Here is a 25,583-nt window from a genome sequence, read left to right on the forward strand (position 1 = left end):
CTCTATGTACATTTCAATTCGCCATCTTAAATAAAATGGCGGGAAACAATTATTATGTTTCACTAAATGTCAGCAGAATGTATATAATACATTTTATTTAGTGTTGAAAATTTGGAAAATTTATATTTATATCACAAAATTATATATAGAAAATATTGTAAACTAAAACTAATTGCATAAATTACGGATTTATAAACATTTTGCTTCCTTTCAGCGTAAAGCTGAAGCTTCCCTAAAATCATTTAAAAAGCTTTAGAATAGATGTTATATTATTTTTATTTTCTTTTTTATATAATTATTATTAGTATTTTCAAGTTGATTTTTTTTTATTTCCTTGCTTCGATAACAAGACCACTTCCACCACCGATTCCGTCACTCAATGTCCTAAATATTAGGCGAAAAATGGGACCGGATTGTCAGAACACTAGGCCTTTGTCCTGTGAAGCTAAAAATAATTAATTAGATGATTTGTATATCAAATCCATGAGAATTACATATGCATCACAGTACTATGACGATGTGTGGAATTACACTTCAAATATGTAAAAAAACATATAGAATGGTAATGTTAGAAGTATTATATATATACTTTACCTTATTAATTAAAGTGACAACATAAAAGTCAATTCAATTTCATGTTACAAAAACGTTTAGGCGCATTTAAAAATTATAAATATGAAAAACTGCTTTTTTACATTTCGCCGAGTTGCTCAGTAACGTGGACAAATAACAAAGAGGAAAAATGTCAGCAGAATGACATGACCGAACCTCCAAAAGTTTATTATACAACTGCTATTACTTATACAAACCAATTCAAACCATACTGGTAACAGAATAGAGGCGACTGTATTAATTTAATCCGCAAAAAAATATTAGAATTTTACACTCGTTATAATAAATGTTACTTTTATTTCATGATCAAACAAAACGTTGGAAAATTTTGAAATATACTACGTAGGTGCTTAATGGTTCTCTTTAGCTTGATGCTTTATCACGCGTAACTCAGGGTAGGCAGAGAGAACCTATTGTTAAGATTCTCCGTTCCTCACGCACCGCTCAGTTTTCGAGACATTGCTAAGGAGTAAATGACGGCGGCCAAGGCCGCGCCTTTCCTTGTTACATAAGCATTCGCCCGAGTGAGAATCGAACCTACAACAATCACTTTTACAATTAAAATTACAATTTACAGTCTGAGCTGTGATATTCCGATACAACGGCTAAAAATAATACATTAGAACCGAAAATAGAATATATAAAAAAGTTTTAAAAAAAATCGACTAATTATAACTTTAAGCTGACTTATTTGATACGGTTCCAATGACAGCGGGCGCTAATTGCAATCTTGTTTTACTTAATTCTACTTGAGCTTTGACATATACATATATAGATATGCTAATTCTAGAAATACATATTGATATAAAGAAAATATCATTTCAATTTAAAATTAAATAAAGGACTTATAAATTTGACATACCTACTCTTTTATTGAGAAATTTGGCAAATCACAAGTAGGCAAAGCGAATATTATAATGACTAAATACTCTGTCCTCCAATTTTTTATTCCCATTCGTTGCACCATTTTATAAAATTAATTATACAATAAAATTAATAATACAATGAAAGTTTATTCCGCAGAAATCTGACAATAAATCCAGATTCAGATATCGAGATGGCGAGGCTATTGAGAGCTATGCGCGGGGCGTACATGCCTGGTCTATCCCTCATAAGAAGACAGTCCACTCATCCTCTTACGTATTCTGACGAGGTGCGCGAAGCAAAGGCCAGTGGCAAGCCGATAGTCGCTTTGGAATCAACTATCATCACTCATGGTATGCCGTATCCCAGGAATTTAGACACAGCCCTTGAAGTAGAAGACATTATTAGGCAACAGGTAAGTTTTTATTTTAAAATTTTTTGACATTGTTAATTATTGTAATAATATATATTATGTAATAATATATATCTATAGATTTTCGATTTTGAAAGTATATAAATTGTTTTACAAATATTATTTTTATTTTCATTATAAAATTTATTTTTCTTAAACAAAAATTCAAATATAGATTTTTTTTATAATTATTTTATTTCATAAAATATTCAATAATAATCAATTTTATATTTTTCCTTGTAATATTCACTTTTATTTGTCCTCTTCGTAAGAACCACACTTCATAGATACCATGAAGTAAATTTTAATAAAAAAATAGTCTTAGTGGAAAGCGAAGCATCCTAACACTACGCTCCCTCTGCCTACCCTACGAAATGCGGGATACAGCGTGAAAATGACAAAAAAGCTATTTTAAAGCTTAACATAATTACATGAACGTTGACGGTTGTTACAAAGTTATAATTCTCATAGAGTCAAGTCACGTCATGCATATAACGAAGTGTACGAAATAAAGCGTCGGCGTGCCTGTGAGCTGCAGCGCCCTTAATTGAGTGAAAGCGGCTTTCCTCTTGCTAATCCCCCACGTCACGCTACAATTCATGTTCCTAATATAGTAATAGTTCATTTTACGCAAGGATTTCTTGTATGATGTATATATAAATAGAACATAACATATGTTCTATTTATATATCTTATTTATAAATATATTTTTTAGTAAATGTTAATATATAGGAAAGTACGTTTAGGAGTTATTTTCAATATTAATTAAAAACACTTAACACAAAATCTTAAAAAAATTAAACAATCAACTAGTTGAGCAACGGATGAACATAATATTTAATCCTGAATCATGGTGAAGAACACTCTCTAATCGAAAGAGACCTTTCCAACAAAAATAATTTAATCAAAATCTGTTCATCCGTTTGGGAGCTGCGATGCTGTATCATATACATACACACATACTCACACACCATTAGAAATTCTCACTAATATTTTTAAATTATATAGATTGTAGAATTATATTATAGGTCGTAAACGGCAGCATCACGTACCACTAAGTGGCCTGTAGATACGCTCCTTTGCCTTAACTTCTCTATTAAAAAAAGTAATTATTAAATTAGATTTAAGTCTTCAATTATCTAATACCATTTTCATTATAGGGTGCAACACCGGCTACTATTGCAATTCTAAAAGGCCAGCTGACAGTGGGCCTAACAAAAGAGCAAATACAATACCTAGCAAAGGCACAGGGCGTTGTGAAGGCATCGAGGCGAGACTTGGCGCCTATAATGGCAACACAACTAGATGGCGCTACCACCGTCGCTGGTACTATCATTGCCGCCCAGCTGGCAGATATACCCATATTTGTTACAGGAGGAATAGGTAAATAATATATTTTCTTTCTACATATCAATTTATAATAAACTAATGCCCGCGACTTTGTCTGTATTGGTAAGTACAGTCTGCGAGGCATAGGCTGAGCTTTAGATTTGTGTGAGTGTCCACAGATAATGTAAGTGTGACGACGTATTGGTAATAATATTACGTATTTCAAACTATATTATTATTGAGAGTGTAAATCTGGGGTAAAGAATTGATATATTTTATATGTTTATTTCTATTTATCAATAAAAACATTAATATAAAATTTATTTTTAAAAGTTTTTGTTCAGGCTCTTGTTTTGGTGATCACTCACACAAATGCAAAGCTCAACTTCCGCCACGTGGACTAAAGTAATTTTTTATTCTAGAATAGATTACAAAAAAACAAACTCTAAAAGTTAAAACAAGCTTGTCAAAATACATTTTGGTTTTTGTCAAAAATCTTTCATGTATAGATAGATAGTGACCAGTTTCATTTTTTAATACATATATAAATATATGTATATGACGCTTAAAATTTCGATATCAAACGTTGTTTCTATCATTAAAGAAATGAGACTGTAGACGTCTACGTAGCAATTATGGCTACGGTGCTACGATGTTTTCTGCTATCGTAGATACATTTGTGTAAAATCATTTCTGTTGTAAATTTCAAACCGAGAAATGTTCGAGGCTGTCGTGGCGCAGCGGCAGGGTGTGACGGTAACACGACGGTAGTGGGTTCGATCCACACTCGAGGAAGTGAAATATTTATTTCATCAACCGACACCCGTCGCTTTACAGTCAGACGTTGTGCCGATGCGCTACCACGGCTTCATTACTCATATACAATAACATACTTATATAGAAGAACTGTGTACAATTAATAGGAAATATTAAAAAAAATCGATGTAAACTGCAATTATCCGAATAGTAATTGAGGAATGAGTGAATTTTACCCCGAACAGCTCGCTGGTACCACATTCAATTAGAGCTGGCGGCGTACTTCCTGAATGAGTGATGAAATTAATACCTAACAAATTCCATAGTTGCGATCAAAACTATCTGAATGCCGTTCCGTGAAATCTCATGAACTACAAACAGCGATCAAATTTAGTATCACAAAGCTTAGATTGGCGTGTTAAATATTTTACTGTAGCATTATTTCTGAATACTTGTAGCTTAGTTGAAATTCACAATTTATGTTAATAAAATATAAATAATCACCTAGTTCTGTTTACATCATAAACAATGCTTCCAGAATTCGGCAGAAAGTGGGAACACAGTGTCTTAACACTAGGTTCCCTCTGTCTACCCTGCTCTGTGTGGGATACAGCGTGAAGCTGATTTATTTTATTTAAAAAGTAGTGATTTATAGAACTAATGAGTGTTATATTAAAATTTGTAAATAGATTTTCTAACAAGTTTAATTTAAATTCAGAAGCTACACAACTAGGTCTATGTAATATATCTATATATATAAAATCGAAAGGTCACTCACTCATCACGAAATCTCAGTAACTACATGTGCTAGGAATCTCAAATTTTGCATAGGAGTTATTTATAGGACGTAGGCGCTCGCTAAGTCGGGAATTTGCAATATTCGACTTCTAAGGGGTTGTTTTTGGGATTGAAAGTTTGTATGAAACTTCGTTACTACAAATGCTAGGAGTCTCAAATTTTGCATAGACGTCACTAGGACGTAGTCATGGAGACAGAAATTAATAATAACATAGTTCACGCGGGTGAAACCGCGAGCGGGCCGCTAGTACTTCATATTCATGGGAATGAATGGATGGGAACTCGCTCTAGATGTAAATCTTATTTCTGAATTTAAAGATATTGTTATTGTAAAAACATAACAAAATTAGAGAAGAATTAATTATTAATTTATCACGTAGCAAACTTAAAATTTCACCATTTAAGACAATTGTCATATTGTTATAAAACAAAACTGCCTGAAGTGTCTTAAATTCAAAGATACATTGCATTACTTTTTTTAAAGTCATATAGCCCAAGATCCCAGAACCGCCAGACCTACGTCATTTTAGTAAAGCTGAAATTTTAAGGACTATTAGTCTAAAGTCCCCACTTTCAATTTAGAGAGTATGCATACATTCTTAACAATATATTTGACTATTAATCCTCAAAATTTCGGCATAGCTAAAATGACGTGGGACTGGCTGTTCTGGGATCTTGGGCTATATAACTTTAAACAAAGGTCTGGGTGACCTGGGAAATCAGTCTAATAAATACAATTCAATGTTATCATAATTTATATATCTAATATATATATCTTTTATCTCTCTGTGAAGCAATACATGTATAATCTTTCGTATGATTAATTTTACGTATTGGATTAAAGAGAACCTGCGGCACTGCATACATTAAAATAATCACTAGTAGGTCTATTCCCCTCAGGCGAACGCCTAGTTCACCTATTAATTTCATTTATATAAAATCGATTTATCTATAACCGTTTTATCAAATTTCGTGCCTACATAAAAAGCTTCTGATAAAATATAAAGCATAATTTATTAGGCAAATCCATCGTCGCGCAAGGGTACAACTGTGTGACTGTAACGCGATCATTGTGGGTTCGATTTCCACTCGGGGTAATGAATTATTCGTTATTAATCTTATTATTTCTTCGCTCTGGCATCAAAGCAAAGCGCGGCGTTGAATTCCGTGACTCAACACACAATGCCTCGAAAATTCGGCAGAATTTAGGGAACGGTGCCTTAACACTAGGTTCCCTCTGCCTACTCTGCTATATGCAGGATACGGTGTGAGTCTGAAATAAATATAATTTATTATAAATGAAAGGTGGAGTTCACCGTGAAGGCGAGGACACGATGGATGTGTCAGCTGACCTCACCGAGCTGGGTCGCAGTAAGACCTTGGTTGTGTGCAGCGGTGTCAAATCTATCCTTGACATCGGCAGGACCCTCGAGTACTTGGTATGATTTGTTGCTTTCTTACTAGCTAGTATCATTATACTATATCAGTAATAAGGGGTATGGGGGAGGGGGTATTAAAAAGAATATAGTGAATGCCTTTTTTCATGAGGGTCTCGGGAGGGGGCATTTATTAAAACCGACTAAATCGTGAAAATAATATCAGTAACATTATATTATATCAGTAGCTTATATTAATATGAATAAAACAATTAAAAGAATAAAAATGTAAAAAAATAATAATATTAATAACGAAAATAGGCCATTAAAATAATTGTTATTGAGTTGGCAAAAAAATATTTTTAATTTGTATTAAAAACATGTTATTTTTTACTATCGAGGTAAAAGCTATTTATTTCCACTTCCCCGTCTCTTTTAAAACAAAACGCAGCATTTGTGCCTAACAATTTTATACTTGTCTAACTAACTAAGGCTAGATATATAATGATTCTATAATTGATTCTTTTTCTTAATTAGAACCGTATAAAATGTGAACGTAGCGATACTCGAACCAGCGCCAATTAAAATTTTAAAATATGTAATTAAGTAACCAAATTATCATTTCACAAGGAAACGCAAGGAGTCACTGTATGTTCCTTTGGGGAATCTAAAGACTTCCCCGCGTTCTACACAGCACGTTCAGGTCATAAAGCACCCTACAACGTCGTCGACGCGTCCCATGCAGCCCGCATCTTACACGCTGCACGGCGACTACAACTGACTTCTGGTATCGTGATCGGTGTACCGGTGCCTCAAGAACACGCAATGGATGGTGAGGAATTAAATTTGTTTTTAACCTTTTTTATAATGGCATTCCACATTTAGGAAAGGAAAATATTTTTATGGAAACGTATAAAAATTTGAACGTAGCGGGATTTGAACGCATGGCTTAGTGGTCAGAACGCTTGGACCCCAACCCCACTACGTTTAAACTTTTATACGTTTCTAAAAAACTATTTAACTTAAAATTAGTTTTAAAAAAAAGCCTCCACGATTTCATTCATTAATGAAAATGTCTCATTCGAAAAAATAATTAATTCAGCGATTAAAAATAATTTGAATGTGAATTACTTAAATATAGGTATTCATAGTCGATAATACATTGTATCTATATTATTAACAATTTGATTTGCATACAAAAGAGTGTTAAAATTTGCATACAGTATTACTTTACCGAACCAGTTCACAATTTGCATAGACTTTATAGGTTTTTTGCAGACAGCAAAGCCCAATATGGTGCCGTCGTTACAAAATCCTTTTATAAAAATATATATATATTAAGTAAGAATATTATTTAAATCCAAGAACCATTTTTTACATATCTTCATTTAAAGTTTACTTAAAAAAAACATTTTTTTTGGTTTTTCTTACGCTGTATCCGCACCCAGTAAGGTGGGCAGAAGAAACCTAGTGTTAAGAGACTCCGTTTCCCATTTTCCGCTGAATTTTGAAGGCAAGTGGCGTAACTCAACGGCGCGCTTTGTCTCTGCACCAGAGAAATTTCATTTTCTCGAGTGGAAGTCGAACCCACAACCTGTCTCATTTACAGTCACACTTACTGCGCCTGCGCCATGACTGGCCTCAAATATTATGTAATCAGTGAATTAATGAAGATGAAATTAAGGAAAAAAAGCGAATCAGCTTATCGAGTCTGTGCAATAGTGGATTACTCGGGGTTCCATCTCCTTTTGAGTTCCTCATTATAGCATTGCAGAGATAAAGCTTTTGTTCTGTAGAGGAGATTAATAAGCTTACGTTATTTTTGTAATATTTTTATTTTTATTGCAGTATTTCTGAGTTAATATTAATGTTATAAACAAACAACAGATTACTTGTGCCGTAGAGGGACTACACGATAGGTTGTAGGTTCGATTCCCACTTAAGGAAATAAAATATTTAATATTTTTATTTCTCTGCTCTAGTCAGGCAAAGCGCGGTGTTGAGTTCCGATAGTCATCACGCATAGCCTTCAAAATTCGTACGGAAATTGGTTAGAGAAGTGTCTTAGCACTAGGCTAATGCTGCCTATCCTGTTTTATACTTTAAGCTGAAAAAAAATTTAATATAACAAACAATTATTTAAAATGTTTTTAAGGTAAACAAGAACACAAGGTCCTTGTTTACCCTTACCTATATAATGTTAGAAACATTTCACTTTAATTAGTATGATCAACATACCTACATTCATAAAACATAGCTTAGCAGTATATATTTTATAAATATTTAAAAATTCACAACATAATAAAATGCTTTTCCCAACAGAAAATATGATAGAGACAGCCATTAAGAATGCACTTTTCGAAGCAAATAAGCAGGGTATTCGTGGTAAGGAAGTGACCCCATTCCTCCTGGCCGCCGTGTCTGCAGCTACGGGTGGCGCCTCTCTTCTTTCCAGTATCCTTTTTTAATGGGTAACCAATATCCAAGATTCAATATTTTTAACTTAAAGCAAACTTTTCTTAATTAACTGTAATTGTAGACTGTAGTTGATAGACTGTAACACTACTTTTAATGTATTTTTAAGATTCCGTAGCTTTTCGTTCCTCCAAAGTTTAAAACGGAAACCTTATAGGACCATTTTGTTGTCCGTCTGTGTGTTTATCTGTCAAAACCATTTATCTTCTCGTTGACCTGCAATCTTAAAATTGATACGGAAGCCTCGGTGGGCGGGACCGACTCGTACTTAACTGCCATTTTTTATCGTTCATTAAAACAATTTCAGCAACAAATTAAATGTATAGAAACGTGAATGGTCTTTAAATGATACTACTAAAACTGATTGCCACAATTTCTTCCCTTAACGACTGTCAGACATCGCGCTCATAAAGAACAACGCTAAAGTCGGCGCCAATATTGCCGTCCAATTTCAAAAACTAAGGCACGTTGACAATTTAGAGAACGCTTTTAATATCGGAGTCTCAAAGAGCTCTGGGAAATGTACGAAGAATTCTTCAAGACAGATACATACTATGTGTGCTTCGAGAGGCAGGGAAGGCGCAGCCAATATGAAAGTGATAGGGGAACCTTCGGGTGACGTGCTCGTTATCGGCGGGGCCAACGTTGACAGGACCTACCGAGTTAATGAACAACACATTCAGGTAAGTTAGTTGTAATTAAAAGTTACTGTTTAAAATACAGTGTAATAAATAAGATAATTTTTATTTGTGAATACATATTCATATTATATTATCTAAATATTTATATCATGTATGGTTTTAATTGTAGAAATAAAATTTATTTGTTGATAACCTTTAGAAATGACTTATTGTATTTCTTTATTTTGTATCGAAATAAGAAAAGAAAATATAATTGATTTTTCAAGCCCAATTTCAAGGTTTGCTGTTAATAATAGGTATAATATAATAGTTTAAAAACAAAAATTGTGAGGATGCATGAAGATAAAGGAAATAAGTTACTCTTAACTTAGATTTTTAGCTTTCCTTTTTTTAGGTTCACCTGTATAGGGAACCTATTATTAAGACACTCCGTCCTACTTTCCGCCGAATTCTCGAGGTATTGCGTGTTAAGTAGCAGAACTCAACACCGCGCTTTGCCTTGTTACCAGAGCGAAGAAATGAAAATATTATATAACTAGCGGCCCACTCGCGGTTTCACCCGCCTGAACTATGTTATTATAAATTTCTGTCTCCATGACTACGTCCTAGTGACGTCTATGCAAAATTTGAGACTCCTAGCATTTGTAGTAACGAAGTTTCATACAAACTTTCGACCCCAAAAACAACCCCTTAGAAGTCGAATATTGCAAATTCTCGTCCTAGCGAGCTCCTACGTCCTAGTAGTAACTCCTATGTAAAATTTGAGATTCCTAGCACTTGTAGTTTCTGAGATTTCGTGATGAGTGAGTGAACTTTCGATTTTATTTATATAGATGTATTCCACAATGGGTAAAGAATCATCAGACAAACATATAGATAAAACTTTACTTTACTAGTAACTATATTGTATTACTTGGGACTTTTTCACAACAAAATTTGATCTCGATTTCGACATTTGTTAGGTCTAACCTAACCTCTCCACATATGTACTAAAAGCTCGATGTGGTTGTTTAATAGCTTCGAAAAGCTACGACATTGATTAAAAGAGAACCTTACCATAAGATGTGTAAAAATTTCCATTTAAAATTCTGTTTTATTTTAAAAATAAGAATTAAATAAGGAAATAGCATAAAAATAAAAGACAGACATTTTAACAAAGATTTTATTTAATGCATTTATTATGATAATATTAGCTCTCAGTCGCCTAGTGCGTACCTTCGGAAAGTTGCAACAAGACTACTTTAATTAGAATTGTAGAACCACACATTATTAATATAATGAACGAAACATGAATTATTTGTAAGTCAATAAAAATATTAACTTTTAAAAACATTTAGTCAATATTCTAAATTATTTTCGTTTATACACACTTTATTAATAATTAATACATTTATTGACAATACCAACAGCAAAAATATTCGAATTGGGGTATCAAAGGTCACGAGTGGATTTTATACTACTTCTTTTACAGATTAAACCATTCAATACAAGACAAAAATATAAAATACGAAGCGATTATTACATATTGACATTATTAATAATTTATAAAATTAATTTCAATTATTATATTAACATTTATAAAGGAGTTTTCCAGGAAGGTATAGGCAGCACGTCCGAGATGAGTTTTCACGAAGTAACAATGGTATTTAATATTGTTTGTTTGTTCTCATAATAAACACAACATCAGTTATAAGTTTTTATAAGCCAAGGCACATGTTATTTTACCGATTTGGAAGAAATGCAGGATTTAGATTTGATCCTAGCTACAAATATCCAACTTTCCGAATATAGGTACAAATTTTTAATAAGATTGGTACATTCAGTGACAACAATATTAAAAAACTATGTATCTGCATAAATTCATAAAATATTATTACCTACTCTAAGCGAACGTAATTATTTATTTATTAATAATTTCTAAATATTACACCATAATAGTACAAATGTATGTGTAGGTTCGCGAAATGGGTAAGACCCTCGGTGACGTTTCAATTGAAAGAACTAGACATGCACATTAAGCCTAGGTCACTGACGCGGGGCTATATTAGCTATTTTTAGTTTTTTGGTTCCATTTAAAATTCTATACTTTCTTCTACAACATGCTAGTTCTTTCTATCTCAATAGGAGTATAGCTATTTATTGGTTAGCGAATACAATTATTATAAATTCAAACAACGCTAAACGTAATCTGCCTTGTGAATTAAACAAGCCACGTAATATTTAAGCAATTACTTTTGTATACCTATACCTGTATATTTTGACCTACAGGTCTAAAAGTCAAGAAATAAATAAAAAATGGAAGGTAAAATAACAATTTACACAGCCATATAATACGTAAATGCCTCCATAAAATGGAGATTAAATTATAGAGAAGTAAATAAAGATTGCTTTTAAAATGCATCAGAATGTTAAAAATATAAAAACAAATAATAATTTTATTTTAAATAAGCTTTTATACTTAGGCACTACGTCGTTTAAGCTCATATCAGTACTATTTCATCCTGTTCATGCGCAACTCGCATACTACACATATACATACAAATTGTATTATTATTTACAATTTCGTTATATAAATTTTTTAATTTCGGCAAATGTTGCCGTTACAAAATATTTTTATTGTATAAAGTAAAAAATTATTCAATGTTGCTAATAAATTATTTTGTAACTTATAATTAAAAGAAATATGATAATATTACATGTATTTTAAATATGATTTGAATTAAAAATTCTTCATTAAAAACTAAAAAAAACTTTCGATAAACATTTGATGTTATAGTAATGACAACACCGATCTAGGTAACGTGGTTAATTGAAATTGTTAAACAATACTTCTTCAAATCTTAAAATATTAGTCTATTGGTATACAATTATAAGCTGTCGACTTATGCCTAAAATAATATAATTAATAATTGTTTTGTATGAACGTCTAGAAATAACGCAGTTTCACTCTTTTCACTGAAACGCACTAGAATAAATGATATCTGGTCACTAATTTCCTTATATTCTGTAGAAACAACAAAAACTTAAATAATTCTTTGACTGCCAAGCATAGGAACTAAACACAAGCTTTGCTCGTGGAATCGATTTCATCCTAATTATTCATTGATTTCACACTTAATAATCAAAAGTTCCCGCAAATCACTATATTTTCAACACATATCTTTCTTTCACATTAATATCCTGAACTTGTCTACTTTGATTTTATAAACACAAAATACACATACTTGCAAAAAGTCAATTCTAGCGGCGATATTTCCACCGCAATGGAAGCGGCTGTACCGGCACCGGCTGGCGGTTGCAGGATTTGTTTTAAAGTTCGAATTCAGAGCGTGTGTGGCGCCGGTGGTCCAGCCGAACCCGAGCACCGGATCGACGTACGCATACTGGCACCCCCCGGCCCATCGGGGTTTCTATCTCGAAACCATCCGCCGGGAACGAGCGCCATCGCCGCCCGAACAGCCGCTCCAAATAACATCTTAGTCAGATTCGAGTTGCAGCACTGTCCGCTGCCAGAGGTCGGTACTCCCCCCGCGCTAACTCGCGCATTTCGCAGTTATTATTTCCATTTACAGTTTTCAGTCCAAGAGACTCATCGTGTAAGCTTCTTCGTGAGCAAGGTTCAGAAGTTCGACCAAGTAACGCTTCCCTTTCTCCTGCTCGTTCTGGACTGCCTCCGTGTGTACGTACACCTCCATTGGCATTGATGGCGTTAACTACTACAGTTTGAGATAACGGACCACCGTGTAAAGGACTCCCCTCCAGGAGTTCTCCAGCACCAAGCTCGCTGCGTAAAATTCTAATTTTTTGTATCATTTCTTTAATTTCGTACCGTAATATACCAAGGAAGCACAATTTAAGAAATGCTATCACGCAATATCCTAAAACAAATAACGCGTCTGCCGTTCTTCTTAACCAAGAAAGCAGTCGTTCAGCACAAGCAGTCGTATGTGGAACACAGTGAACTGGTGTAATTGGTAAAGGCGAAGTAGCGGAAGTTGCAGACAAGGTAGCCGGTGTGACCGCGGGAGTGTGCGCCGGAATGCGACAACAACTTGGGGGCAGTGTAGTTCGATTGAAAGCAGTAAAGTCTGCCGGTCCTGTTACTCCACAGCACCGTTGCTCTCTCTGAAGTCTATCCCAAGCCTCCGCAAAGTCGACGTCCAAGTCGTAATCTTTTGCCAAGCGAATACGTAATTGCGGCCGGAGTTCTCTACAAACGCGCTCAAACCGAAACGCCCAGTAAACGCCGATGGCGGCGTCACCAACCAGAAGCGCAAGTAAGGCGAGCCAGTAGGCGTTAAGCATGCGCTCCGAGAGTCGCAACGCGGCTAAGCAGCCCAGCAGCTGCAAGAGCCCCGCCTGCACCGGCAGAGCGGCGTACCCGTACAAAAAGCCGGGCTGCGAAGCGCCCAGGCCGGGCACCAGCGTACGGCGGTAGTCCGCGAGCGCGCGGCCCGCTGCTGCACAAAACGCGAGCGCCCCCAGCAGCAGAGCCCCGTTGCACGCGTAGATCCAGATGCGGTAGTAGCGCATGGCGCGGTGCGCGGCGGGGTAGTGCGCGGGGCGCGCGGGCGGCGGCAGCGTCATGGTGGCGGGCGCCGCGTCATGGCGCCGCCCGCGCCCGCGCCGCCGCCACGCGCCGCGCCCCACGCCTCTGCAACAAACACATACACCACGTGGAGAAATTATACCTACTTATTACATTTGTGTTCCTTTTTAGGGTACCGTACCTTTTAAGGAAAAAAATAACTCTTATAAAATGATCACGTTGTTGTCCGTCCGTCTGTCTGACTGTCTGCCTGTCTGTTTGTCAAGAGCCTTTATCTCATTTACTTAAAAATATGTATTTCCTTTTGTATTGTTTGTATATCGTAAAAAACGAGTATTTCGACACTATAATGGCAATCAAAATTCATAGAGTACTCCGGTTGACCTAGAATTATAGAATCTGGCATCTAACATCTACAGTTAGTACTAGTTCAGGAAAAAATCTGAAACCTATACATTTGTGCTTACATCCCTAAAACAATACCCTTAAAAGGGGATAACAATTAACAATCAAGGACCTTAATTTAAAAACTCGAGCATATCTTAATTTGAAAATATAACAATTTATTTATTAAACTCCCTGAAAGTCATTAGCGACTCGAGAAATAGGATAACGAATCTTTTTGAAATGCTATAATTAATTGATTTATATCTTTGCAACCTACTTACGGCATGATAAATAGTCTTAGCGAGATAACACTTAGCCTTAAATATTTATTACTACAATTTAGAAAAGCAGAACAAGTCGGATGAATGTCGGGTCAAAGCAGTAATTAATCCTTAGAAATATATAATCATAGAGGGATATTTCTATATAAAAAGCTTAAAGACATTTTGGGATTAAGAAACCAAACATAAAATACAGGGACAAATAGTTTGAATAAAAAATATTAGACGTAGCTGACTACAATTTTACTTTTACGCTGTATTTTTCTTTTCTGCAAGTTATCTTTGATTTCTTACTACTAAGAATTTAGTTTGAAATTTATTTAAAATAACTGTCGATATAATTTAATAATATTGTATTTATGTGTTGTTATTGCACAAATGTTGTCTATAATTTGTTTTCTATGTAATATAATAAAAAATACAACTTACAATCCACCACCCGTGCCTTGAGCTCGAAGCCTGGCTAGTCACAGAAGGGGCCGCGCGATGCTTTGCAGAACGCCTACCAGACCGGTGCGAGGCCTGAAAAATCATTAAACTTTATACTGGTCCAGCTTTATGATGTTTTTGACTATTGCTAATATTTTAGTTTAGATGCCTGTGTCTAAAATTTAAAATTATTTTCTTACACACCAAGTAGGTACTTTGCTGAACGTGAAATATACATTTTTATAGCTTGATGCCAGGAGCTACGGTGCCATAGACAGACATACAACTCAAACTTATAATGTTCTGTTTACATCGTAGGTTGAAAAGGAAATATTTATTTATAATAAAAAAATACTTTGATTAAAATAAATGAAACAATGGCTTACCTAAATATTATTGAATTTTTCAATATGTACCAAGATTCAACAGTATGCAAGATTATTATTATTTAATATAAAAGATTAGTTATAAAGAAATAAGTATCCCATGAGATCACCGTTTCACCGTTTCGATCACCCATTTTTTCTAATATTATATATTTTTTACAAGGAGATAGAGACGTTTCATATTACTTTACAAGAATATAATTGGGTCAAATGGATTTCGATTGTACACGGAATATTGGAACGTCCTTATACTTTGTATTATAAATCAAACTAAAACTATATTTATTTCTATTTTTGTATAAAACTAATACTTATAAAATTTTACTCGCAACAATGTAAAATATTGATGAAACAACAAAGTAACTATTTGTATATAGATAAAAATCTGTACATGAAGCTAAATAAAAAAACTAGTCAAGTGCGAGTCACCCACCCGCCGTGGGTTCCGTTCCAATTTCATGATTTCGAATTTGCTGAAATACAAGTATAAGTTTACAACCATTTTTTCTATAATATATACAGAATGTTTTTGTCAGCATCACTTTAAAAGAAACCACAGTTTTAACTACTCTATAAAAGCCTAATACAAAAATAAAATCTACGTCTAAACTGTTGAAGTATCTTAATTAATTTCTTTAGGTATGGGTGTGAAATACCCTATATGCTGTTCCCGTAAAAGGAGCGCTGACGCTTCCATCCTATATATGTATAAATTTTCATTTTTCGGATTATTTTCCTTATATTATAAGTTCCCACTTCTTGATCAATTTTATAATTATAGACGAGAAGAGAAGCGGGAAGTACTTATAGGATTTGATTACGGCGAATTTGATACAAAAAAACAGCAAAAGCAATAGATAAACACTTGTATCTTTTGATAGCATTTACTGGATATTTGATATTAATTTCAGCTTGATACCTCCATGCGATGTTGAGGTAAACGGTCTTGACAGGTAGACAGACGGCCAAACATACCGACAGATTAGACAACAAAGTGAATTTATAAGGGTTCTGTTTTTTTTATTTGAAGGAACTCTAAAAATTAATATTACGGCCAACTAGTAATATAGTCGTATCTCTAGTAATATTAAGTAATTATAAATATAATTGAAGCCAGTTATGGCGCAGAGGGACAAGCATGCAATTGTAAACGCGACAGGTCGTGGATTCGATTTCCAGTCGGGGAAATGACATATTTAATATTTTTATTTTCACGTTTGAGTTTCGCAAAACACAGTACTTTCAGAATTTGGCAAAAACTGGAGAAAAGAAGTGTCTTAATGGGAACAGAATTGATTGGCATAACACTAGGTTCCCTCCGCCTACCCTGCTATGTGCGTGATACAGAGAGAAGTTTAAAAAATCTCTGCTTATAATAATATCTAAATGTAAACTAACAGAAACTGGATAAAAAACAAATTATATACACAGTCCAAACCCTATAGTCTCGTTTTAAATATTCATTATTCCTATTAAACTTGATATTCAGTTTTCTTACAATATAGAACACACAAGTAGAAAACAACCTAAGGCGGCTCTTCACATTTTTTATGTCTTCATTGATATATGAAGACAGCGTGGAGTGTTGACCCGCCCTGCCTACACTTGTCAATGCCCCAAGGCTTAGAGCCAGCTAAAAATATCACGAAAAATATGATTTCATAAGAAACCTCTGTTTTCTGAACATACGAGTATATTCAATGAAAACAATTTTTTTATGCTTTTTAAAAATCTAAGATTGCTAGAAGCTAATTGTTCTATATTATTAACTTTCTTTGATCTGAAGAACAAATACGTTAAAAATATTACTAATATTATAAATATCAAAGTTTATGAAGATGGATGGATGTTCGGTTCACTTTCACACAAAACTATTGAAGACTTAGATGAATGAAGAAATACCGCCACTCAACACACAATGCCTTCAAAATTCGACGGAAAGTGGGAAACCGAGTGTCCTAACACTAGGAACTAGGAACCGAACTCTGCCTACCCTGCTATGTGCGTATACAGCGTGAACCTGATTTTGATTTTTACTTGGAAGATACTTGACAGTAATATAGTCATCAAAACAAAACATGCTACAATTTTTAAGCGGGCGAAGCCGCGTTTCTGTCGCTAGTGAAGTCATAAAATAGAAATACAATTAGCATTCGAAGCACGTGCTTCATTGTGTTCAGTTATCGCCTTCGCAGTCGCTATTACTTGGTCTCTGTAACTCTTCCATTTTCGATAACTATGAGATATATTAGCAGGTACTTATTTGTGATATGGGAAGAAACGCTATGAATATAAATAAATGTTATAAATATTTGGCATTTAATCACTAATTATATATTTTTCTCGGGATGGTATTTTATGGGTTGAAAAAGCTAATATAATAAGTGGATTGATTTTTTATTTATTACTTATTTTAATAATATTGCAAAATAAAGTTTTAATTTCCGCTACATAGAGCTAGAGGCATTGCGTGTTGAGTGCCGAAACTCAACGCCGCGCTTTGCTTTGTTAGTAAAGCCGAAAAAATAAATATTTAATTTCCTCAAGTGGGAATCGAACCCCAAACCTGTTCCGTTTACCTACCACGTTTGTGCCACGACTGGCCTCAATATATAAAATATATATACATTCCAAATAGACGACATAATGACTCGTAGTGACGTTGTGAAACAATCTGGTCGTTTTACCACAGGGCCGTAACAACGACCCTAAAGCGGTTAACCGTTGGCTCCATCGATGTTTACATCTATCTTATTCCGTTTTATAGTTTAAACAAACACAAGTTAACATTAATTATTGTGAAACGGAACAAAAATAAAAGTATCGTGAATTAAATAAAGAAATTAATTGACTTCATAAAAGACAAAAAAATACAAGCTAAAAAGCTTGAATACGTACGATTTTAGTGAAATAAGATTTAGATATAATTACTATGTTATCCGTCTGTTGGTGTGCTGTCTAAAGTAGTGATAAAAGCCTCAGTACTCGTGTTTTCTGTCTACTATAACAATTACGGATTATTTAGAAATGTTAAATATATATTTTATACGCCTTAAATAAAATACTACACAATAAATGTTAAAAATGAAAGACATTTTGTTTTAAACATCAAGTCTTATTTTAGTAAAACAACCTCCACAACGCTGCTTCCCTTGTTTTGACATTCTATTGATTGGTCACATTAAGCCTGATGAGGGTTGAGCGGTGGTTTGATGTGAATCCATTATTGGAAACGTTGTAGCGTACAATTTAGATACATACAAGTACCTAATATGTTGGCAATTTCGATGATTTGATTTAATCGTCTAAGAGAGATCGACGTTATAATATATTGCATTGAGACAAAAGCGCGGCGTTGAGTTACGCCACTAAACCCGCAATGCCTCCAGAATTCGGCGGAAATTGGGGGACGGAGAGTGACAGGAGGAGACACTATGTTCCCTCTGCCTACCCTGCTTTGAGCGGGATACAGCGTGAAGCTGATTATTGATTACCTACGTATAATTAAAGACGTTTTTTTTTTCCTTTTTTATTATCTATGTATTTTGTAAAACACCCTGGACCTTTAGCCTTTATATCTATATAAAAAGTGTATAAAATATACATCCATCCATCCATACCTATATTATAAATTCGAAAGTAACTCTGTCTGTCTGTCTGTCTGTCTGTCTGTCTTTACGCAATCAGGGTCAAACCGCTAATTTAATTGTGATAAAATACTCATATAGAGATACTTGAGGGTCCCGGGATGAACATAGGATACTTTTTTTTTCTCATATTTGTAATTTTTTCGATATATACCAATATATTAAAATAATTAATTTGACATGCAGTTTATTCCGCCATGTTAATAACAACCGCCGTTGCTAAGCAACGATTTGCAAAGTTTGTTGTTTTAAGAAAACATCACCCAAAGTGAGTTTGCTTAATGCATACATGGATATACATTTGTATACATTAACAAAAATTAGATGATTTCTATAATTTAATATTCATCCTTATGAAAATAAATATAAGAGTCACTTTTAGCATTTCATCTTGATGGAAATTATAGTTTACTGTATAATGTTCTAATAAATAATTAAGATGTCACTGATTCCAAATGACCTAGCCTACGAGTGGTATAGTATGAGTATGACCGACGCGAATAGGCAGATGACTTTGATGATTTTGTAAATTTTTATATATTTTCGAATTACTATTATTTTTATGCAATTATTTGCTGCTTATAATTAATTTATCTCAGTTCGGTTATCTATACCGATGTTATACACTATACAAATATTGTAATTTTAATAATTTGGGATTTTATTTAATATTGTTCGCAAAAATTAATATATAAAAATGTTTAGTACGCGCGCACGGCAAACTTTAGGTACTTTTTCTAATATTAAGAATTTCCTTTAGTTACTTTTACTTCTTTTGTTTGTTCATTTCTGTTACTCAGTTATTTTTTCTAATAATAAATCTCCCCTTATTTAACTTATTTTATTTTATTTTTTAACTTATTTTAGTTATTTAGGCTTATATTTTCGCGGGCGTAGCCGCGTCCGGGCCCACTAGTATCTATATAAAAAGTGTATATACATTATGATATATTTGAAGTTGTCAACAAAGAATGGAAGGGATAGTCATCCGTCATTCCGCAAGCATCTTAAAAAACGAATATCATTAGGCTTGAAGACGTGGTTATATTGTCACCATTACCACAGAAAAGAATAGACTGTCAGGCTAATAAAAAAAGCAAGGTTAAAGAACTCTAGTCTATCGATTGCAAAATTGTGAAATTATCTTTAAAATAATAAAAAAATCTCTAATATCACGACGCATGTCTAAATCTAAAAGTACTAGTTCTATTCTATTCTACTAATACTATTCTAATCTATACTTAATATAATAAAGCGGAAGAGTTTGTTTGTTTGTTTGTTTGTTTGAACGCTAAGATCTCTGGATCTACTGGTCCGATTTTCATTGTTTTTGTTTTGTATGAAAGCTGCATTCTTCAGAAGTGATATAGGCTATATAACATTACATTACACATATATACTAATATATTTTAAAGTACTTTCTAATTTGACATGCAATTTATTCTGCCATGTTAATAACAACCGTCGTTGCTACGCGACCGCTACCGCGACGTTTTGATATTCATCCTTATATCCTTATGAAAATAAATATAATAGTCACTTTTAGCATTTTATCTAGATTGAAATTATAGTTTACTGTATAACATACTAATAAGTAATTAAGGAGATGTCACTGATTCCAAATGACCTAGCCACCTAGCGGGCGGCACAGTATGACCGACGCGAACGGGCAGATGACGTTGACGGTTTTATAAATTTTCATACATTTTCGAACTTTATTTGTTGTTTATAATTTATTTAAAATACACTTTGATTCTCTTCTTATTTTATTTGATATTGCCCGCTAAAATTATCCTACTTAATAGAGAGAAATGTTTAGTTATTTCGTAGAGTCGATATCTATGTACGCACGTACGGAAAACTTTAGGTACTTTTTCTAATATTAAGAATACCTATCCTTTAGTTACTTTTAATCCTTTTGTTAGTTCATTTCAATAACTCAGATAATTTTTTCTAATAATGTGTATCTACTTATTATTCTTTTTGATTATTTGAGCTTATATTTTCTTACTAATTCTATTGAGAATTGAAAATAATTTCATGAATATATTTAATAAATATTCTTATAGTTGAAGCAGGCGTAGCCGCGTCCGGGTCCACTAGTCTAATCTAAAAGTAGTAATTAATATTATATACCCAAAATAAAGATTCAAATACTCAGAATATTTACTTCATGGTATACCTACTACTGGTATACAATATAGAACAGATGAGGTCGTTTGTTTCGGAAGAGCCACAAGCCAACCACAAAGGCGTCAGGTAATAAGATGTAAATGTTCTGTGGGGTCACTATGTCAATTTTACATGAGAAGGGTAAAGTTATTTTGAAAATTTATAGTAATAATAATACTGCTTAGCCAACCCTATATGGTCGGTAAAGCCAACCTTTGTTCTATATTGTCTATAGAAGAATAGGTAATAATTTATAAACTGAACGTTTACTAAAATAGAAATGGCAAATATTTCGTCTCTTGTAAACTAAGTTCAAATATTAATTCATATGCGTAATCATTTTTATCTAAATTGCTATTATTTTAACTATATTCTAGATCTACAAATTCATATGGATTTCCTAAAAATTTACATATATCTCTTATTTCTATAAAATAATAAATTTATCGAAATAACTAATTATATTTTTTAAACTAAGTTTATTATAGATATTTTTACCATTCATTGCTATTACAAATTTCCATAAGAACATGAAAATGAGGCATCATTCTAAAACATAGGGACCATAAAAGAACCGAAATGCTGATCATTTAAGTGGGTGCTTAGGTGTCAATAGATGTCATCACCGGGAGTATACCGGAGCTTACAAGGTAACAAATTATTCTATTCACGGGGATCAAACAAAGACTGTTATATCTTTTAATTAAAATTCACTTCTATATTATATATTCTTCTTACCTTATCTTTACTTACAAGCTATTAACCTATTGAATATAATTTTACCAATAAAGAAATAATATTATTCATCAAATGTCTTATACTTAGCGCACCCTGTATATCAGATTCAAGTATAAAACATAAATGAGTTGCATTTGAATATGTATTCAATACGCGAATATGCTTTTAGAGCTACGAGATAAATGCATAACACACCCTCTACACGGGGGAGTAAAATCCCTTCTCATGATCGTATATAATACTATAGACTACTCGAGCATTTTGCTCTAAACAAAATGCTCCCTGGTTTCAGAAAATTCTGTTCATGAAATGCGGGAATAATAATTTTACACCGATAGAACTTTTAAAAGTGTAAAAATAATTTGGCTCTACAAGAAAATCTTGTATTTGCTTATATGTGAGAATATTAAGCATTCATTTCCACCAATTGTTTTTTTTTTATTTAGCGTTCCCGCATACAGCAGGATACGCAGAGGTAACCTAGTGTTAAAACACTCTGTTCCCGCAATTTTCTTTAATAATCATAATGTTAAAATATTAAGCTTTACAGCCACTTTCTAAAGGCATTTATTAAAATTTGGAATCTATGAGATTCCCTATATTATTATTGCATTGTGAAATTGGAATATTTTTAACTGTACAGGCGATATTTGGGAAAACGTTTATGTTTGGAAAGTCTTTATTATCGTGATTGTTTTAGATTTAATCAACTGTATGCTTAAACAATGCCTATGTTGTTATAACAGAAAACAACATCATTATTAAACAATACAAATATAATTATAATGATTGTAAAACTGCAACGTTCAACAGCTCTCAGCTTCCACACTAAAATATAACATCAATTAATTTACTAATAATCTTTCTAGAAACTTGAATAAATACCCTGGAAGTGAGGCCCTCGTGGTACAAAATTAATTATAATTTATTAATATTTTTCTTTATGCGCTTTGGTAACAAGGCAAAAGTGCGGCGTTAAATTCCGCCACCACCCAATACCTTGAAAATTAGATCGAATTCTAAATAAAATAATAAAATAAAATAAAATATTTTTTTCATTAAAATAAAACATTGAAAATAAACTTGAAATAAAATATAATTTTATTTTCTTGTTTTGGTCCGGTACTTTACTATTCAAAAATAATAGTCAGAAATAATGATAGCATAGAGGATAATATTTAAGTTTTTGTTTTTATAAGATTTATTATTTATTACTCCTATGTAGGTCCTTGGAGACAGAACTTACTAGAAGCTGCCATACGAGCTTACGATAACTATTATATTGCAAAGATAATTATATGAACTACTATCATTGTTTATGAACCGAACGACTTCAAACTATTGTGTTATAATTAAACCACTTGAACTTCAACAGCTCACTACTTCTCTATATTCTTCAAAAAAATAAAAAAAAGGAATTGAAAATAATAATAAATGAATTAAATAAGATAAATAAATAATAAACCAAATTATACAAAGATATCATCTAATTAAAATTTAAAGTGGAAATCGTACCATATAACATCACAAGGCAAATGATATTCAAATTCCTTTACTAAAATGTATATTTATATTTATGAAACTTAATCAGATTACCTCGAGCGTATTTACGCTTCCACATGAAAGTTTAGACTTCAGGATGATTTTAGTTTAACTAGATTGGAATTTATTGTTAGTTTAATTAGATATATTTGTAATAATATTAATCTTAAATTACTCGTTTTAAGCATTATAAATATATTTTTTTATATTTCTTTATATTAAGAGAGCATTAACTAACTAACTTTATATAAGTAATTAAATTTTATATATTTTCGAGGCTCTGCGTGTTGAGTGGTGGAACTCAACGTCCGGCTTAAAAGCTGTGACGCCAGAGCGAAAAAATGAAAATATTAATAAACAATAATTAGTTCCCTCGAGTGGAGATCGAACCCATAGTCGTTGCTTAACAATCACACCATAGTGCCTTTGTAAATAATTTCATAAATAGACAAATCCGTTTATAATAATGAATTGGTATTTTTAACATGCTTGTAAAGATGTAAATGAAAACTGCAAAACCTTTCTACACCATTATTACATTTACAAAACATTCATCAGCTTGACTCTGTATCCTGCACACAGCAAGGTAAGTAGAGGGAACCTAGTTTTAAGACACTCCGTTCCCCACTTTCTTCCGAATTCTGGAGGCATTGAGGTTTGAGTGGAAGAACTCAACGCCGCGCTTTGCCTCGACACCATAGCGAAATGGAAATATAAACGTAAATAATTATTTCACTTCCTCGAGCAGGAATCGAACCCACAACCGTTGTTACAGTCACACCCTTGTATCGCTGCGCTACGACGGCCTTTTACAAAACATTCGAATTTCCATATGTTTGCACATATGTATAGAATGCTCAATAATTATGCATAGAAATCTACATATCTAACTAGCGTCAAAACTTTATTTCTTGTTGCTTTACAAAGCCCCGTTTCACAACTAGCAGGCGCGAATACAGAATAAAACGAACAAGTGAATTTCAACAGCATTCACTTGACTGCCGGCAACAAACAATGCGAAAATTTACAGCTTCAAGTAATCATAAAAGAGTTTTTCGTTTTCACGCTATCATTGGAAGGAAAATATTTTTTTATTTTTAATACGGTCCGAAGTTGCTACCTACAAAAAAATTATGAGGTAAGCTTTAGGTTAAAATATTTAAAGTTAAAAGATTTGAACAGAAATTTCTAACGAAACTTAGTATGAGATAAATCAATAATATAATAATATTACTGTGTTGCTATTTTACACTAACAGTAGGAAAAAAAGCGAGTTTTGTTAAAGATACAAAAAATGTTTTTAACCGACTTCTGTAAGAAAAGGAGGTTATCAATTCCACTGTATTTTTTTTCCATAAAAGCATTGATCTATGGAGGTGGTGAGTATAATTTGTCAGCACTTTTAACGCAAGCGTAGCTACTCTCAGAGAAATAGACAAAAATTTAAAAGGATAGACCAGATGAAAGTAAACGGTACGTGCCGACTGCCGACTGCCAACAACCGAGCCTCGTGAAACAGTCTATCAGAGACATATCGGCCGAACGATTGCTTTGTGCCGCAGGAAATTAGTTTCTAACTCGTGAACGAATTCCCTGTAAAGCTCACAGGTTCTATATGGCTGCTATACTTCGTTAAAATTGTAACAAGGCGAATGATTCTAACGTATTTATATTTCAAAAGGAAATCAGCGAAATTATAGATTTTAACTTCTGTAACTTAACAATAGGTTCCCTCCGCCTACCCTACTGTTTGCGGGATACAGCGTGAAGCGTGCGTGAAGCTTTATTGCTTGTTTTGGTGTATGTAGTTATATGATAACAATTATATTACACTCTGTTCTTTTTTTTACTTTTATTAGCACTTATAATTCAACTGAACCTTTAACTATAGACTAACCTGAAACTAATTTGAAATGGACATACACAACAAGTAGGTTTTTACTTAAATATAGAAGTGAAACGGAAAAAACTAATTTTACAATTATTTTTATTTTTAAAAGGAACATTATGACCACGACTGTGTCGAATGGGCCTATTAATTTATGTCTATTTATTAAATGATACGAATAGCACTTTTTCCTGATATAATAATTACAATACTATAAAAAAGCACCGTAGAATTAATCCATTATTTCCATACTTACTTGTTACTTACGTGTTTGGTATTTCATATGGTATTTGATAGCAGT

At 33.1% G+C, this 25,583-nt stretch overlaps 2 protein-coding genes across 3 annotated transcripts in view; one reads left to right on the forward strand and one right to left on the reverse strand.

Annotated features, from left to right (window-relative positions):
• The first annotated feature begins 1,641 nt into the window (after positions 1-1,641).
• Positions 1,642-25,583, forward strand: part of LOC146534562 (uncharacterized) — a 91,431-nt gene continuing 67,489 nt past the window's right edge. Inside the window, exons 1-6 of the mRNA XM_085192843.1 lie at positions 1,642-1,891; positions 3,049-3,271; positions 6,077-6,210; positions 6,778-6,979; positions 8,470-8,601; positions 9,019-9,305. Coding sequence (XP_085048969.1) covers positions 1,670-1,891; positions 3,049-3,271; positions 6,077-6,210; positions 6,778-6,979; positions 8,470-8,601; positions 9,019-9,305 — 1,200 coding nt within the window. The 5' untranslated portion in view covers positions 1,642-1,669. The remainder of the gene's footprint in view (positions 1,892-3,048; positions 3,272-6,076; positions 6,211-6,777; positions 6,980-8,469; positions 8,602-9,018; positions 9,306-25,583) is intronic.
• The window catches only part of LOC146534563 (uncharacterized), a 57,123-nt gene continuing 41,951 nt past the window's right edge, over positions 10,412-25,583 (reverse strand). For both annotated transcript variants that reach the window (XM_085192844.1, XM_085192845.1), the window contains 2 exons: positions 14,910-15,002; positions 10,412-13,917 (listed from right to left, as the gene is read on the reverse strand). In XM_085192844.1, the coding sequence (XP_085048970.1) occupies positions 12,744-13,850 (1,107 nt within the window). In that variant the 5' untranslated portion in view covers positions 13,851-13,917; positions 14,910-15,002 and the 3' untranslated portion in view covers positions 10,412-12,743. The remainder of the gene's footprint in view (positions 13,918-14,909; positions 15,003-25,583) is intronic.

The sequence above is a fragment of the Heliconius melpomene genome, chromosome 11, assembly GCF_056956725.1.
Source record: "Heliconius melpomene rosina isolate 202511_hmr_F chromosome 11, ASM5695672v1, whole genome shotgun sequence".
NCBI classification, from domain to species: domain Eukaryota; kingdom Metazoa; phylum Arthropoda; class Insecta; order Lepidoptera; family Nymphalidae; genus Heliconius; species Heliconius melpomene.